The 16778-nt window shown below is 35.5% G+C and overlaps 1 protein-coding gene across 3 annotated transcripts in view; it reads right to left on the bottom strand.

Moving 5' to 3' along the window:
• The window catches only part of LOC309651427 (disintegrin and metalloproteinase domain-containing protein 5-like), a 157593-nt gene that overhangs the window by 68224 nt on the left and 72591 nt on the right, over window positions 1-16778 (bottom strand). For all 3 annotated transcript variants that reach the window (XM_082444165.1, XM_082444166.1, XM_082444167.1), the window contains one exon: window positions 497-692. In XM_082444165.1, the coding sequence (XP_082300291.1) occupies window positions 497-692 (196 nt within the window). The remainder of the gene's footprint in view (window positions 1-496; window positions 693-16778) is intronic.

Here is a 16778-nt window from a genome sequence, read left to right as displayed (position 1 = left end):
AAGGGTTCACGATGAACCACTACATGTCTTCTACACGCAGATCTGGACTATGTATACTGTCAGTATGTTACTTTCATGTATAACCCTTTGTCTTGAAAACATATATAACTGTGCCTTGACCTCTAATGGGCAGAACAGTTCTCAGAGCTTTTTGGAAGACTATCTCCTGGGTTATAATCCTCAGATTGGCTTGAATAAAATTCTCTATTTCTTTCTTAGGTTGACTATTACTTAATTTTTTTGTCAATATAATCTTCCAAGAAGCTGCATTTCCACTTGAGGTCTCGCCCTTGTGCAAATAAGGATTCCTTATAAATTCAGAAGTGTTTTCTCAGAATCAAGAAAACTTTACTTCCTTTAACACTAACATACATTAGGCCTACAAATAGGATACACTTATTTTAAAATTACACTTACATTTTTGTTTTATAGCATTAAATAACAGAGCTTGGAATCATCAGAATTTAGGAACTAAGAAGAAAATTGTGGTCATTACCTCCTCCAATTAATTTTCTGCACTGTCTGGTAAACGACCGACATCGTCCTTCATAACAGAAGGAGTCGCCCGAATCACAACTCTGTCCATCACGTGCGTAAGTGTCAGGCACACAGTGTGCGTTATTCCCATCACAGAATTCTAGAAAATCACATTCATCAACTGGTTGCCTACAAGGTGTATTAACTGGTTTTATCTGGAAGAGAAAAGAAACATAAGAAAAAATTACATATAAATGATACCCAAGTTTTCTTTCTCTTCAGGCTTGAAGTTTCCATCCATTTTTTCTAAGTTGCTAAGAGCAATGAGGAAATTGTCTTCTTGTTAACTACTTAAGCATTGCACAGACATTTAGGTGATTGAATCTGTTGTGCGTAAAGGAGTGGGTATTGCTTGTGAGAGATATGAGAAACTCAAAGATAAGCAGACTACCATAATTATAAAAAAGAAAGAAAGTAGAGCTAAGTAATTATTATAGAAATTACTTTCAACCCACTAAGGGTATGCTCACATGGGCAGACTCTGGTTTCTCCATATGCCATCCTTAAAGCAGAAATCAGCAACCATTTACAAAACAATAAATATGCCTCATAAACATTTAGAAAAAAGTTTGCAGGACACACAAAAGAAGGTTTGTTTCATGTACCACATTGAAAACAACTGTAAAAAATAACTTGTCCAATCATATATCTCTGACCTCTTCAGTGCTTACTGTTAGCTCATAGCTTCCAGGGTTCCCATTATTTATATCTGCTTTTGAAAACAACATATAAATACCATGACTGCAAACCCTTTCCTCAACCCAAGTCCGAATTCCTCACGGCTATCATCACTATCGTACACAAACTAAGTCAAATTTGTTCTGGCTTCAAAGGTCCTAGAGACCCAGATTACATAACATTCACTGCCCCGCCTCTGAAAGAGGGTTTCTAGATAGTTTTCTCATTTACAACAAGTATATGCTACCTGAAGTAAACCTGACACAAGTTCTCCAAGAGATGGGTGGGAAGACAAAACAATACTTGTGTTACCCAAGCTTATAGAGTTAGCATTCAAATCAAAACAAATAATCAAAATTGTTTTTAAAAGAAAATACCTATAATGAGAAAGTATTAATATTTGTTTCTTCAGAATATACTTCCTTTTACAAATGTGTATAAATGGCAATCTTCCTTTTATTCTAATTTATTTTACCATTAAAACTTTATTTTTTACAGCTGTTTAAGGATCACAGAAAATATGAGGAGAAAGTACAGAGATTTCCCATATAACCCCTGCCCTACACATGCAAAGCATGTATTACTAGAGTGGTACATTTGTTGCAACTGATGAACTTACACTGACACATCATAATCTTTCAAAATCCATGGTTTATATTAAAGTTCACTCTTGGTGTTTTACATTCTACAGGTTTAGACAAATGTATAACGACATGCATCTATTGTTGTGGTATCATACAGAGTATTTGCACTACGCTAATAATCCTTCACGCTCTTCCTATTCATCTCCCCCTCAGTCCCTGGTAACCACTGATCTTTTCACTGTCTCCATATTTCTGCCTTTTCCAGAATGTCATATAGTTGGAATCATACAGTATATAGCCTTATTAGAGTGGCTTCTTTCACCCAACTTCTTTTTCAATACTTAAATACCCAGATCCTCAAATGCCCTTTGAACCAAGCTTTATCACTGTACTTGCTCCTCCATTAAAGGGGGTTTATTTTCCTTTCCACGGCTCTCTAATTCCCAAACGACCCTAAAACATTAAACCTTCTGGCTCCTTGTTCCACATTATTTTCTCCTAAAATATTTTTATTTTCTTTTTTCTTGTAGTTTTTAATTTACTTTTATTCTTGCCAAGACTATCAGTCTGCATATGTAATGTATAATTCATATACAGGGCTGTGTCCCTTTATACAACTGAACCAGGGATGAGTGAGTTAATTTACTGCTTCTGACCATCATATCAGCCTTAACAGCATAGTAAAAAAATTACTGTGTATATCAGAAAAATCATAGTCTGGGCTATGTCCCTTTCCATAATTGGGCCCAGGAACTAATTAGAATCATAAATACTATCCCAGCCTCAACAGCAGTTGTTCAGGTATCCTTGTGGAGATATGAATCTTGTCTGTGCAGCAGAAAAATATTTCCTTTTGGCACACCGATGACACTAGATAACTATACTAGTTGTATTTGACAGGTTGGTTAATTTTTTTTTAACGTCTTTATTGGAATATAATTGCTCTACAATGTTGTGTTAGTTTCTGCTGTATAACAAAGTGAATCAGCTATATATATACATATATCCCCATATCCCCACCCTCTTGCCCTCTCCCTCCCACCCTCCCTATTCCACCCCTCCAGGTGGTCACAAAGCACGGAGCTGATATCTCTGTGCAACGCAGCTGCTTACCACTAGCTACCTATTTTACATTTGGTAGTGTATATATGTCAATGCTACTCTCTCACTTCATCCCAGCTTACCCTTCCCCCTCCCCATGTCCTCAAGTCCACTCTCTACGTCTGCGTCTTTATTCCTGTCCTGTCCCTAGATTCATCAGAAACCTTTTTGGTTTTTTTAGATTCCATATATATATGTTAGCATACAGTATTTGTTTTTCTCTTTCTGACTTACTTCACTCTGTATGACAGACTCTAGGTCCATCCACCTCACTACAAATAACTCAATTTCATTTCTTTTTATGGCTGAGTAATATTCCATTGTATATATGTGTCACTTTTTTATCCATTCATCTGTTGATGGACATTTAGGTTGCTTCCATGTCCTGACTATTGTAAATAGTGCTGCAGTTAACATTGTGGTACATGACTCTCTTTGAATTATGGTTTTCTCAGGGTATATGCCAGGTAGTGGGATTCTTGGGTCATATGGTAGTTCTACTTTTAGTTTTTAAGGACCCTCTATACTGTTCTCCATAGTGGCTGTACCAATTTACATTCCCACCAAGAGTGCAAGAGGGTTACCTTTTCTCCACACCCTCTCCAGCATTTATCATTTGTAGATTTTTTGATGATGGCCGTTCTGACCCGTGTGAGGTGATACCTCATTGTAGTTTTGATTTGCATTTCTCTAATGATTAGTGATGTTGAGCATCTTTTCATGTGTCTGTTGGCAATCTGTATATCTTCTTTGGAGAAATGTCTATTTAGGTCTTCTGCCCATTTTTGGATTGGGTTGTCTGTTTTTTTGATATTGAGCTGCATGAGCTGCTTGTATATTTTGGAGATTAATCCATTGTCAGTTGCTCCATTTGTAAATATTTTCTCCCATTTTGAGGGTTGTCTTTTCGTCTTGTTTATGGTTTCCTTTGCTGGGCAAAAGCATTTAAGTTTCATAAGGTCCCATTTGTTTATTTTTGTTTTTATTTCCATTTCTCTAGGAGGTGGGTCAAAAAGGATCTTGCTGTGATTTATGTCATAGAGTGCTCTGCCTACGTTTTCCTCTAAGAGTTTGATGGTGTCTGGCGTTACATTTTAGGTCTTTAATCCATTTTGAGTTTATTTTTGTGTATGGTGTTAGGGAGTGTTCTAATGTCATTCTTTTACATGTAGCTGTCCAGTTTTCACAGCACCACTTATTGAAGAGGCTGTCTTTTCTCCATTTTGTATTCTTGCCTCCTTTATGAGAAATAAGGTGACCATATTGTGTGGGTTTATCTCTGGGCTTTCTATCCTGTTGCATTGATCTATATTTATGTTTTTGTGCCAGTACCATATTGTCTTGATCACTGTAGCTTTCTGGTATAGTCTGAAGACCAAGAGCCTGATTCCTCCAGCTCCATTTTTCTTTCTCAAGATTGCTTTGGCTATTCGGGATCTTTTTTGTTTCCATACAAATTGTGAAATTTTTTGTTCTAGTTCTGTGAAAAATGCCATTGGTAGTTTGATAGGGATTGCACTGAATCCATAGATTGCTTTGGGTAGTATAGTCATTTTCACAATATTGATTCTTCCAATCCAAGAACATGGTATATCTCTCCATCTGTTTGTATCATCTTTTATTTCTTTCATCATTGTTTTATAGTTTTCTGCATACAGCTCTTTTGTCTCCCTAGGTAGGTTATTCCTAGGTATTTTATTCTCTTTGTTGCAGTGGTACATGGGAGTGTTTCCTTAATTTCTCTTTCAGATTTTTCATCATTACTGTATAGGAATGCAAGAGATTTCTGTGCATTAATTTTGTATCCTGCTACTCTACCAAATTCATTGACTAGCTCTAATAGTTTTCTGGTAGCATCTTTAGGATTCTCTATGTATAGTATCATGCAATCTTCAAACAGTGACAGTTTTACTCCTTTCCAATTTGGATTCCTTTTATTTTTTTTCTTCTCTGATTGCCAAGGCTAGGACTTCTAAAACTATGTTGAATAAAAGTAGCAAAAGTGAACATCCTTTTCTTGTTCCTGATTATAGATGAAATGCTTTCAATTTTTCACAGCTGAAAATGATGTTGGCTCTGGGTTTGTCGTATATGGCCTTTATTATGTTGAGGTAGGTTCCCTCTATGGCTTTCTGGAGAGTTTTTATCATAAATGGGTGTCGAATTTTTTCAAAAGCTTTTTCTGCATCTATTGAGATTATCATATGGTTTTTATCCTTCAATTTGTTAATATAGTGTATCACATTGATTGATTTACATATATTGAAGAATCCTTGTATTCCTGGGATAAACTCCACTTGATCATGGTGTATGAACCTTTTAATGTGCTGCTGGATTCTGTTTGCTAGTATTTTGTTGAGGATTTTTGCATCTATGTTCTTCAGAGGTATTGACCTGTAGTTTTCTTTTTTTGTGACATCTTTGTGTGGTTTTGGTATCAGGGTGATGGTGGCCTCATAGAATGAGTTTGGGAGTCTTCCTCCCTCTGCTATATTTTGGAAGTGTTTGAGAAGGATAGGTGTTAGCTCTTCTCTAAATGTTTGATAGAATTCACCAGGGAAGCCATCTGGTCCTGGGCTTTTGTTTGTTGGAAGATTTTTAATCACAGTCTCAATTTCAGTGCTTGTGATTGGTCTGTTTATATTTTCTATTTCTTCCTGGGTCAGTCTCAGAAGGTTGTGCTTTTCTAAGAATTTGTCCATTTCTTCCAGGTTGTCTATTTTATTGGCATACAGTTGTTTCTAGTATCTCTCATGATCCTTTGTATTTCTGCAATGTCAGTTGTTACTACTTTTTCATTTCTAATTCTGTTGATTTGAGTCTTCTCCCTTTTTTTCTTGATGAGTCTGGCTAATGGTTTATCAATTTTGTTTATCTTCTCAAAAAACCAGCTTTTAGTTGTATTGATCTCTGCTATCGTTTCCTTCATTTCTTTTTCATTTATTTCTGATCTGATCTTTATGATTTCTTTCCTTCTGCTAACTTCGGGTTTTTGTTGTTGTTGTTGTTCTCCTTTCTCTAATGCTTTAGGTGTAAGGTTAGATTGTTTATTTGAGATTTTTCTTCTTGAGGTAGGATTGTATTGCTATAAACTTCTATCTTAGAACTGCTTTTGCTGCATCCCATAGGCTTTGGTTCATCGTGTTTTCATTGTCATTTGTTTCTAGGTATTTTTTGATTTCCTCTTTGATTTCTTCAGTGATCTCTTTGTTATTTAGTAGCATATTGTTTAGCCTCCATGTGTTTGTATTTTTTACAGATTTTTTTCCTGTAGTTAATATCTAGTCTCATAGCGTTGTGGTTGCAAAAGATATTTGATACGATTTCAATTTTCTTAAATTTACCAAGCCTTGATTTGTGACCCAAGATATGATCTATCCTGGAGAACGTTCCATGAGCACTTGAGAAGAAAGTGTATTCTGTTGTTTTTGGATGGAATGTCCTATACATATCAATTAACTCCATCTTGTTTAATGTGTCATTTAAAATTTGTGTTTCCTTATTTATTTTCATTTTGGATGATCTGTCCATTGGTGAAAGTGGGGTGTTAATGTCCCCTATTATTACTGTGTTACTGTTGATTTCCCCTTTTATGGCTGTTAGTGTTTGCCATATAGATTGAGGTGCTCCTATGTTGGGTGCATAAATATTTACAATTGTTGAATCTTCTTTTTGGATTGATTCCTTTATCATTATGTAGTATCCTTCTTTGTCTCTTGTAATAGTCTGTATTTTAAAGTCCATTTTGTCTGATATGAGAATTGCTACTCCAGCTTTCTTTTGATTTCCATTTGTATGGAATACCTTTTTCCATCCCCTCACTTTCAGTCTGTTTGTGTCCCTAGGTCTGAAGTGGGTCTCTTGTAGACAGCATATATATGGGTCTTGTTTTTGTATCCATTCAGCCAGTCTATGTCTTTTGGTTGGAGTATTTTAATCCATTTACATTTAAGGTAATTGTCAATATGTATATTCCTATTACCATTTTCTTAATTGTTTTCAGTTTGTTTTTGTAGGTCTTTTCCTTCTCTTGTGTTTCCTGCCTAGAGAAGTTCCTTTAGCATTTGCTGTAAAGCTGGTTTGGTGGTGCTGAATTCTCTTAACTTTTGATTGTCTGTAAAGGTTTTAATTTCTCCATTGAATCTGAATGAGATCCTTGCTGGGTAGAGTAATCTTGGTTGTAGGTTTTTCCCTTTCATCACTTTAAATATGTCCTGCCACTCCCTTCTGGCTTGCAGAATTTCTGCTGAAAGATGAGCTGTTAACCTTATGGGGATTCCCTTGTATGTTATTTGTTGCTTGTCCCTTGCTGCTTTTAATATTTTTTCTTTGTATTTAATTTTTGATAGTTTGATTAATACGTGTCTTGGCGTGTTTCTCCTTGGATTTATCCTGTATGGGACTCTCTGCCTTTCCTGGACTTGATTGACGACTTCCTTTCCCATGTTAGGGAAGTTTTCAACTATAATCTCTCCAAATATTTTCTCAGACCCTTTCTTTTTCTCTTCTTCTCCTGGGACCCCTATAATTTGAATGTTGGTGCATTTAATGTTGTCCCAGAGGTCTCTGAAACTGTCCTTAATTCTTTTCATTCTTTTTTCTTCATTCTGCTCTGCGGTAATTATTTCCACTATTTTATCTTCCAGGTCACTTATCCAGTCTTCTGCCTCAGTTATTCTGCTATTGAGTCCTTCTAGAGAATTTTAAATTTTATTTATTGTGTTGTTCATCATTGTTTGTTTGCTCTTTAGTTCTCCTAGGTCCTTGTGAAATGTTTCTTGTATTTTCACCATTCTATTTCCAAGATTTCAGATCATCTTTACTATCATTACTCTGAATTCTTTTTCAGGTAGACTTCCTATTTCCTCTTCATTTGTTTGGTCTGGTGGGGTTTTACCTTGCTCTTTCATCTGCTGCATATTTCTCTGTCTTCTCATTTTGTTTAACTTACTGTGCTTGGGTCTCCTTTTTGCAGGCTGCAGGTTCGTAGTTCCCATTGTTTTTGGTGTCTGCCCCAGTGGGTGAAGTTGGTTCAGTGGGTTTTGTAGGCTTCCTAGTGGAGGGGACTGGTACCTGTGTTCTGGTGGGTGGGGCTGGATCTTGTTTTTCTGGTGGGTAGGGCCGTGTCCAGTGGTGTGTTTTGGGGTATCTATGAACTTAGTATGATTTTAGGCAGCCTCTCTGCTAATGGGTGGGGTTGTGTTCCTGTCTTGCTAGTTGTCTGGCATGGGGCGTCCAGCAGTGGAGCTTGCTGGCCGTTGGGTGGAGCTGTGTCTTAGCATTGAGACAGAGATCTCTGGGAGAGCTCTTGCCGACTGATATTACGTGGGACCAGGAGGTCTCTGGTGGTCCAGTGTCCTGAACTCGGCTCTCCCACCTCAGAGGCTCAGGATGACACCAAGCCGGAGCACCAAGACCCTCTTAGGCACATGGCCAGGTATGTGGGGATTTTCTTTCCTTTTGGGAAGTCTGAGGTCTTCTGCCAGCGTTCCGTAGGTGTCCTGTAGGAGGTGTTCCACATGTAGATGTATTTTTTATGTATTTGTGGGGAGAAAGGTGATCTCCACATCTTACTCCTCCACCATCTTGAAGGTCCCCAGGTTGGTTAATTTTTAAAGTTACCATTAATATCAATAACTAATCCTATACTATGTCCAATAATGGGAAAGAAGAGGAGAGTGGCATCAGTAAGGTGGGAGAATAGGAGATTCCAGGCTGCATACTCACACAGAAACAAATACCATGGATAAGAATATCTTTATGGGAGCCCAGGAATCCAACAAAAAGGTTCCAGTCCCCTTTTGGAGTAAAAACATCTGAGAGTAGATGCATTGGAGTGGGTAAGAACAACAGTTTCTCTTGACCCACATCACCCCCTTCTCCAAGGTGGCCTGTGACTTCTCCAAGAGGAGAAAGTGAAAGTGATGTAAGGAGCCTGGTTTCCCCAGCCTTGTGAGACACTGGCCACGAGGGCCACTTTTGTCTTCCCCGACCCAGAACACTGAGTGGATTGGCAGTCTGGAGACATGTAGGAGTAGGGAAAAGGGATGGGTGCTCACAGCAACAGTGTAGGGATCACAGCAACAAGCCATGTATCATAATAACTGGCTCGCAGGCTCCTGCAAGAGCCCTCCATATGAACCAATAGGATGCCTTACCTGAGGACACCCACCACTAGCCAGAGAACAACACCTCCAGCACTCCACACACACCCGTAGAGCCAGCACCCACACTCTCCAGCAGATGGTGCATGTGAGCCTCCAACAGGGTGCAGAATGCTGCGGAGGACACATGTATATTATTAGCAGCTGGCTGGACTCTGCCGAACTGGGGGAAGGTGCACAACTTTGAACACTTCAGGGCACAGCCTTAAGGAAAATAAATAGGAGGCTTTCCACATTCATACTGGCTTTGCAAGACTGAGAGAAAGCATACAATCCTAAACTTTCCCACTATGAGGGAATAAGAGGAATGGAGTATACACACCCATAGAAAAGGTCTGTGAGACCCTCAGAACTCTAGCTGGGCTGACTGGTGCCTGACTTCTTTCTCTCCCAAGGCCAGTTAGTAAACACTGGAGGAGATGGCGACTTCTTCAAATGTGAAGACAGCAATGCAAGGCATCAAGGAACATAAAGAATCAAGGAAACAAGACACCACCAAAGGACCGAAATATATCTCTGTGGAAGACCCCAAAGAAATGAAGATGCACAAATTGCCTGACAAAAAAAATTAAAAATAATCATTGTAAGTTCAGTGAACTATAAGAGAGAATAGATAGGCAAATAAATAAAAACCAGGAAAACAATACATAAACAAAATGAGACATCTAACAAAGACAGAAATTTTTTTTTAAGAACCAAATAAATTCTGGATCTGAAGAATGAAATGACTGAACTGAAATTTTTCATATAAAAAGCTGCAAAAGCACAGTTGATCAAGCAGAAGAAACAGTGAATTCAAAGACAATTATTTGAAATTATCCAGTTGGAAGAACAAAGAAGAAAAAAGATAAATTCTATGGTATATATGGAACATTGTCGAAAGAAACAACCTATGGATATGGGAATCCCAGAAGAAGCAAAGAGAAAGGGCAGAAAGCTTACTTAATAAAGAAATACTGACAGAAGAGGAAAGAAACTTATCACAAGGGAATGCACATAAGACTGTAAGACTACTCAGCAGAAACCTTGCAGTACAGAAAGTGGGAGGATATTTTCAAAGAAAAAAATCTGCCAACCAAGAGTACTATACCTGGTAAAGCTGTCCTTCAGAAATGAAGAAGAGATAAGACTTTCCCAGAAAGACAAATGCTGAGGAAGCTCATCACCACTATACCTGTCTTACGAAAAAAAAAAAGGCTCTTTAAAGAAGGTTCTTCAATTCAAAATGAAAAGATGCCAAATAGAATCATGAAAACATATGAAAGGATAAAAACCACTGGCAAAAGTAAGTATTCAATAAAATTCAGATACTCCAATACTATACATAATATGGTGGTATGTAAATCACTTTTAACTCTGGTATAAAAGTTAAAAGACAAAAGCATTAAAAATAACTGTAGCTGCAACAATTTGTTCATGGATACACAATATTTTTAAATGTTAAAATATGACTAATAGCATGAAATGTGGGGGGAGAGAAGTAAAAGCTTAGAGTTTTTGTATGAAATTGAAGATATTATCAGCTTAAATAGGCTGTTATGACTATGAAATGTTCTGTGTAAGCCTTGTGAAAATCACAAACAAAATACTTTTAGTCACAACACAAAATACAAAGAGAAATGAATCAAAGCATACCACCACAAAAAAAAATCACAAAGTAAGACTGTGAGAGACGAAAAATGGGACAAAAGAACTACAAAACAAACAGAAAACAACACCATGGCAATAGCAAATCCTTCCTTATCAATAATTACTTTGAAAGTAAATGAATTATATTCAACAATCAAAAGACATAGAGTAGTTGAATGAATAAAAAACAAAATTCAACTATATGCTGCCTATAAGAAACTCATTTAAGCCTTCAGGATACACATAAACTGAAAGTGAAGGGATGGAAAAAAGTAGTTCATGCAAATGGCAATCAGAGAGAGCAGGGAGGGCACATTTATATCAGATAACATAGACTTTAAGACTTTAAATAAACAATATTTATAACAATTATAAATACATATGCACCCAACCTTAGAATACCTAAATATACAAAGCAAACATTAACAGAACTGAAGAAACAGTCACAAATACAGTAATAATAATAGGTGACTTCATTACCACACTTTCAATATTGGTTAGATCATCCATAACAGAAAAATCCATAAGAAAACAATGGACTTGAACAACATTATAGACCTAATGGACCTAACAAACATACACAGAATGTTCCATCCAATAGCAGCAGAATATATATTCTCCTCAAGTGCACATAGAACATTCTCCAAGATACAGCATAGGCCAAAAACAAGTCGTAACAAATTTAAAAAGACTGAAATCATACCAAGCATCTTTTCCAACCACAATGAAAGAAAACTTGAAATTTCACAAATTTATGAAAATTAAACAATACACTACTGAAAAAAAAAATGTGTCAATGTAGAAACTAAAAGGAAGCAAAAATATTTTGAGACAAATGAAAACTGGAAATAACAACACTCCAAAACCCAAGGGATGCAGGAAATTTACTTCTGAGTGGAATTTTCATAATAATAAACACCTATATTCAAAACATGATCTCAGACAAACAATGTACCTAACACTTCAAGGAACTAGAAAAAGAAGAACCAACTAAGTTCAAAGTTAGCAGAAGGAAGGTAATAATATATATTAGAGCAGAAATAAGTGAAATAGAGATTTGAAAAACAATTTTAAAAAGTCACAAAAACTAAGAGCTGGGTTTTTGAAAAGATAAAATTGGCAAACTTTTAGCTAGGCTAACTGAGAAAAATAAAAGAGACAATTCACATAAATTATAAATGAAAGAGGTGGCATTATAACAGATAGCACAGAAATACAAGGGATTATAAGAGACTACAATTATAAACAAACAACTTTTATAAACTAGAAGAAACCTAGAAATGATCTTCCAAGATTGAATCATGAAGAAATAGGAAATCTGAACAAACCAATAATGAGCAAACAGACTGAGTCAGTTATCAAAAACCTCCCAAAAAAGAAAAGCCCAGGATCAGATGGCTTCACAGTTGAATTCTATCAAACATTTAAGGAAAAATTACGGCCAATCCTTCTTAATCTCTTCCAAAAATTGAACAGGAAAAAACACTTTCAAACTTATTTTACAAGGCCAGAATTACCCTCAGGCCAAAGTCAGACAAAGACACCACAAGAAAAGAAAACTATATGCCAATGTAGTTTTGACCTGATGAACAGCCTGATGAACATAGATGCAAAAATCCTCAACAAAATACTAGCAAACCAAGTTCAACGGCACATTAAAATGTTAATACACCATCATCAAATGAGATTTAGCCCTAGGATGCAAGGATGGTTGAACATACCCAAGTCAATAAATGCAATACACATTAACTACATTAACAGAATGAAGGATAAAAATAACATGATCATCTCAACAGATACAGCAAAAGCATTTGCCAAAATTTAATATATTTTCATGATGAAAGACTATCAACTTAGCTATAGGAAGGAATGCACCTCAACATAATAAAGGCCATATATGACAATCCCATAGCTAACAAGCCAAGGATGCCCTCTCTCACTACTCCTGTTCAACTTAGTACTGGAAGTCCTAGCCAGAGCAATGAGGCAAGAAAAAAGAAATAAAAGACATCCCATGGAAGGAAAGAAGTCAAATTGTCTCTGTTTGCAGACGACATTATGCTATATATAGAAAAGGTTAAAGACTTCACCAAAAAAACTGTTAAAAATAATAACTTAATTATTTAAAGTTGCAAGATACAAAATCAACATATAAAGATAGTTGTGTTTCTTTAAATGTAAAAATGAGCTATCTACAAAACAAATTAAGAAAAAATCCTATTTACAATAGCATCAAAAAGAATAAAATGCTTAGGAATAATTTTTATTAAGGATATATAAGATCTGCACACTGAAAATTATAAAACATTAATGAAGGAAATCCATGATGAAAAACAAGTAAATGGAAAGATAGCCTTTGCTGATTTTTCTTTGAGTCCTTTGGCTTTAATAAATCATAGTCATGAGTAAGCTATATGCTGAGTACTGTGAGTTCTCTACTGATTCATTAAACCTAGAGATACTACTGGAGACCTCCGAGAAAGGAAAAAATTGCCGTCTTAACAATTCTGAGTCTTCCAATCCATTCACATGGAATATTCCAACTTCACTTAGATTTTTTCTTTTCCTCAAAAATGTGTTAAGTGAATCTGTTTTGCATTTCTTTTATTAAGAGTATTCTTATGCTACTGTGAATGGAATTGTTTTTCTAATTTCATTTCAAGATTGTTCACTGCAATTACATAGAAATTCAATTCATTTTTGTATAGCGACTGTGTATCTTGTGACTTTTATAAACTCATTTGTTTTCAAAGCTATTTTTGATGAATTCCTTAGGACCATTACATACATGCAGGATCATGTCATCTGCAGAGAGAGGTGTACTTCCTCCCTCCAAATTGGACGACTTTTATTTCTTTTTCTTACCTGACTGTACTCTCTACAGTCTCTAGTACAGCATTTAATAGAGGTGATGAGAGCCTACACCTCCTTGCTCTGTGTCTGATTTTAGGAGGAAAGTACTCAGAATTTTGTTATTGGTATGATGTTAGCTGTAGGTATTTCATAAATGACCTGTATCAGGTTAAGTTTCTTCCTATTTATAATTTGTGGATAATTTTATAAATGAGTAGTTATTACATCTGTTATATCCTTTTACTGAATCTTTTGAGATGATCATGTATTTTCTTTTCCTTTATTTAAATAATATGGTGTGCTACATTAATTAAACAAACGTGCATTACTGAAATAAATCCCTCTTGGTCATGGTGGCATTCTTTTCATGTTTCTGGATTCTGTTTGTAATTTTAAAAGGGTTTTTGCATTGACATTCATGAGGAATATTGGTCTACAGTCTCCCTGTGAGGCTTTCATCTGGTTTGGTGTCAGGGTAATACTGTCCTTTAAAATGAGTTATTTTTCTTATTTATTTTTTAAAATAAATTTATTTATTTTATTTATTTATTTTTGGCTGCGTTGGGTCTTTGTTGCTGCGTGTGGGCTTTCTCTAGTTGCGGTGAGCGGGGACTACTCTCTGTTGTGGAGCACAGGCTCTAGGTGCACGGGTTTCAGTAGTTGTGGCACGCAGGCTCAGTAGTTGTGGCTCACAGGCTCTAGAGCACAGGCTCAGTAGTTGTGGTGCACAGGCTTAGTTGCTCCGCAGCAAGTGGGATCTTCCCAGACCAGCACTCAAATCCATGTCCCCTGCATTGGCAGGTGGATTCTTAACCACTGCGCCACCAGGGAAGCCTTAAAATGAATTTTAAAGTATCCCTTTCTCTTACATTTTCTGGGAAAGATTGTGGTGTATTGTTATTGTTTCTTCTTTAAATGTTTGATAATATTCACCAGGGAAGCTATCTAAATCTGGGCTTTAATTTGTGGAAAGATTTTAAAATAATCACCTTAAAGAACCTCGATGAAGAAATGTAAGAGAACACAGGTAGATAACCAGAGGAAATTGAAAAAACTGCAAGAGCAAAATGGAGGAATAAAGAAAGTGTAACCATCAAAAAGAACCAAACAGAAATTGTAGAGTTGAAGAAAACAATAATAAAAATAAAAATTTAATGAAAGACTTCAAAAGCAGAATCAATCATGCAGAAGCAACAGTAAGTGAACCTGAATATTGTTTATTTCCAATTATCCAGTAGAGAAACAACAACAACCAAAAATAATAAAAAAGTAAAGAACACCTACCTGAATTATGGTAGCTTATCAAGCAAATGAACATTCATATCATGAGAGCTCCTGAAGGGGAAAACAGAGAGAAAGGAGCAGAAAGATTTTTAAAGAAATAATAGCTGAAACTTCCCAAATCTTGGGAGACATACGAACAGCTAGGAACAGAAGGCTAAAAGGTCTCCAAACAAGAAAAACCCAAAATATATTCCCCTAAGACAAATTATAACCAAAATGTTAAAAGTCAAAAGAAAAATTTTGAAGCAGCAAGATAAAAATTACTCATTACATATAAAGGAATCCATAAGGTTATCAGTGGATTTCTCTTGCAGAAATGTTGCAAACCAGGATGGAGGGGGATGAAACACTCAAAATACTAAAAGAAAAAATTGCCAACCAAGAAAACTATACAAGGCAAAGTGCCCTTCAAAAATTAAGGAGCAATAAAGACAATTCCATACAAATAAATGGTAAGGGGGTTCATCACCTCCAGACCTGCTTATAAGAAATCCAACAAGGAGTTCATCAAATTATAAGAGGACACTAAGTCATGAAAATATATAAAAGTGTAAAACTCACTGGTAAATGTAAATATATAGTCAAATTCAGAATATCCTAATACTGTAATCATGACAAATCACATTTATCTCTACTACAAAAGTATTATGAAGTAAACATAGTTATAATAATTTTTAAATGGATTCACAATATAAAAAATACAAAGTGTGATATTAAATGCATAAAATATAGGAGGAGGAGAATTAAAAATGCAAAGCTTTTGTATTTATAGAAGATGGGTTGTTATCAGCAGCTTAAAATATACTGTTATATCTATAAAATATCTTTGTAAGCATCATGGTATTCACAAAGAGGTAATCTATAACAGATACACAAATTAAAATATATCACTACAAAAAATAAATCAAAAAGGAAGATGGAAAAGAAAAAGGAACTTTAAAAAACAGAAAACAACTAACAAGATGGCAATAGAAAGTCCTTACCTATCAATAATTACTTTAAATGTAAACAGATTAAATTCTCCAATCAAAATATACAGAGTGGAAAATGGATAGAGAAAAAAAAAAGATTCAACAGTCAAGAAACTCAATTTAGCTTTAAGAATATGCCTAAGCTGAAAGTGAAAGGAATAAAAAGATATTCCATGCAAATGCTAACCAAAAGAAAGCAGGGTTTACTGCACTTATATTAGACAAAATAGACTTTCAGTCAAATCAGTCACAAAAGACAAAGAAGGTCATTATAAAATGATAAAGGGATCAATCCATCAAGAGAATATAACACTTGTAACTATACATGCACCAAATATTGGAGCACCTAAAAACTTTAAGCAAATATTGACAGACTGAAGGGAAAAGTAGACGACAATACAATAACAGAAGGGGACTTCAATACCCTACTTTTAACATTGGATAAATCAACCAGAAAGAAAGTCAGTAAGAAAATAGCAAACCTGAATAACATTATAGATCAAATGGACCTTGAGACATATATAGGACATTATTTCCAATGGAAAAAAATACAAATTCTTCTCAAAAGCACATGTATCATTCTCTACAATAGGATATGTGGTGGTCACAGGCAAGTTATAAGAAACTTAAGACTGAAATAATATTTTGTGTATTTTACAATGTTATGAAACTAGAAACCAATAAAAGAGGAAAAAGTGGAAAATTCAGAAAATGCAGAATTAAACATCACACTCCTGAACAACCAGTAGATCAAGGAGAAATAAAAGAAACATCAAAAAGAATCCTGAAATAGACAAAAACAAAAAAACAATATACCAAAATATATGAGATGCCGCAAAATCAGTTATAAGAGTTACGTTTATAGCAATAAATGTCCACATTAAAAAAAGGAAATATCTCAAATAAACAACCCAAATTTACACCTAAAGGAATAAGAAAAGGAGGAAAAAAGTAAACCCAAAGTTAGTAAAAGGTAG

This window comes from Balaenoptera physalus (assembly GCF_965194825.1).
Source record: "Balaenoptera physalus genome assembly, chromosome: 21".
Lineage (NCBI taxonomy): Eukaryota > Metazoa > Chordata > Mammalia > Artiodactyla > Balaenopteridae > Balaenoptera > Balaenoptera physalus.
This window is presented reverse-complemented; position numbering and strand designations above follow the sequence as displayed.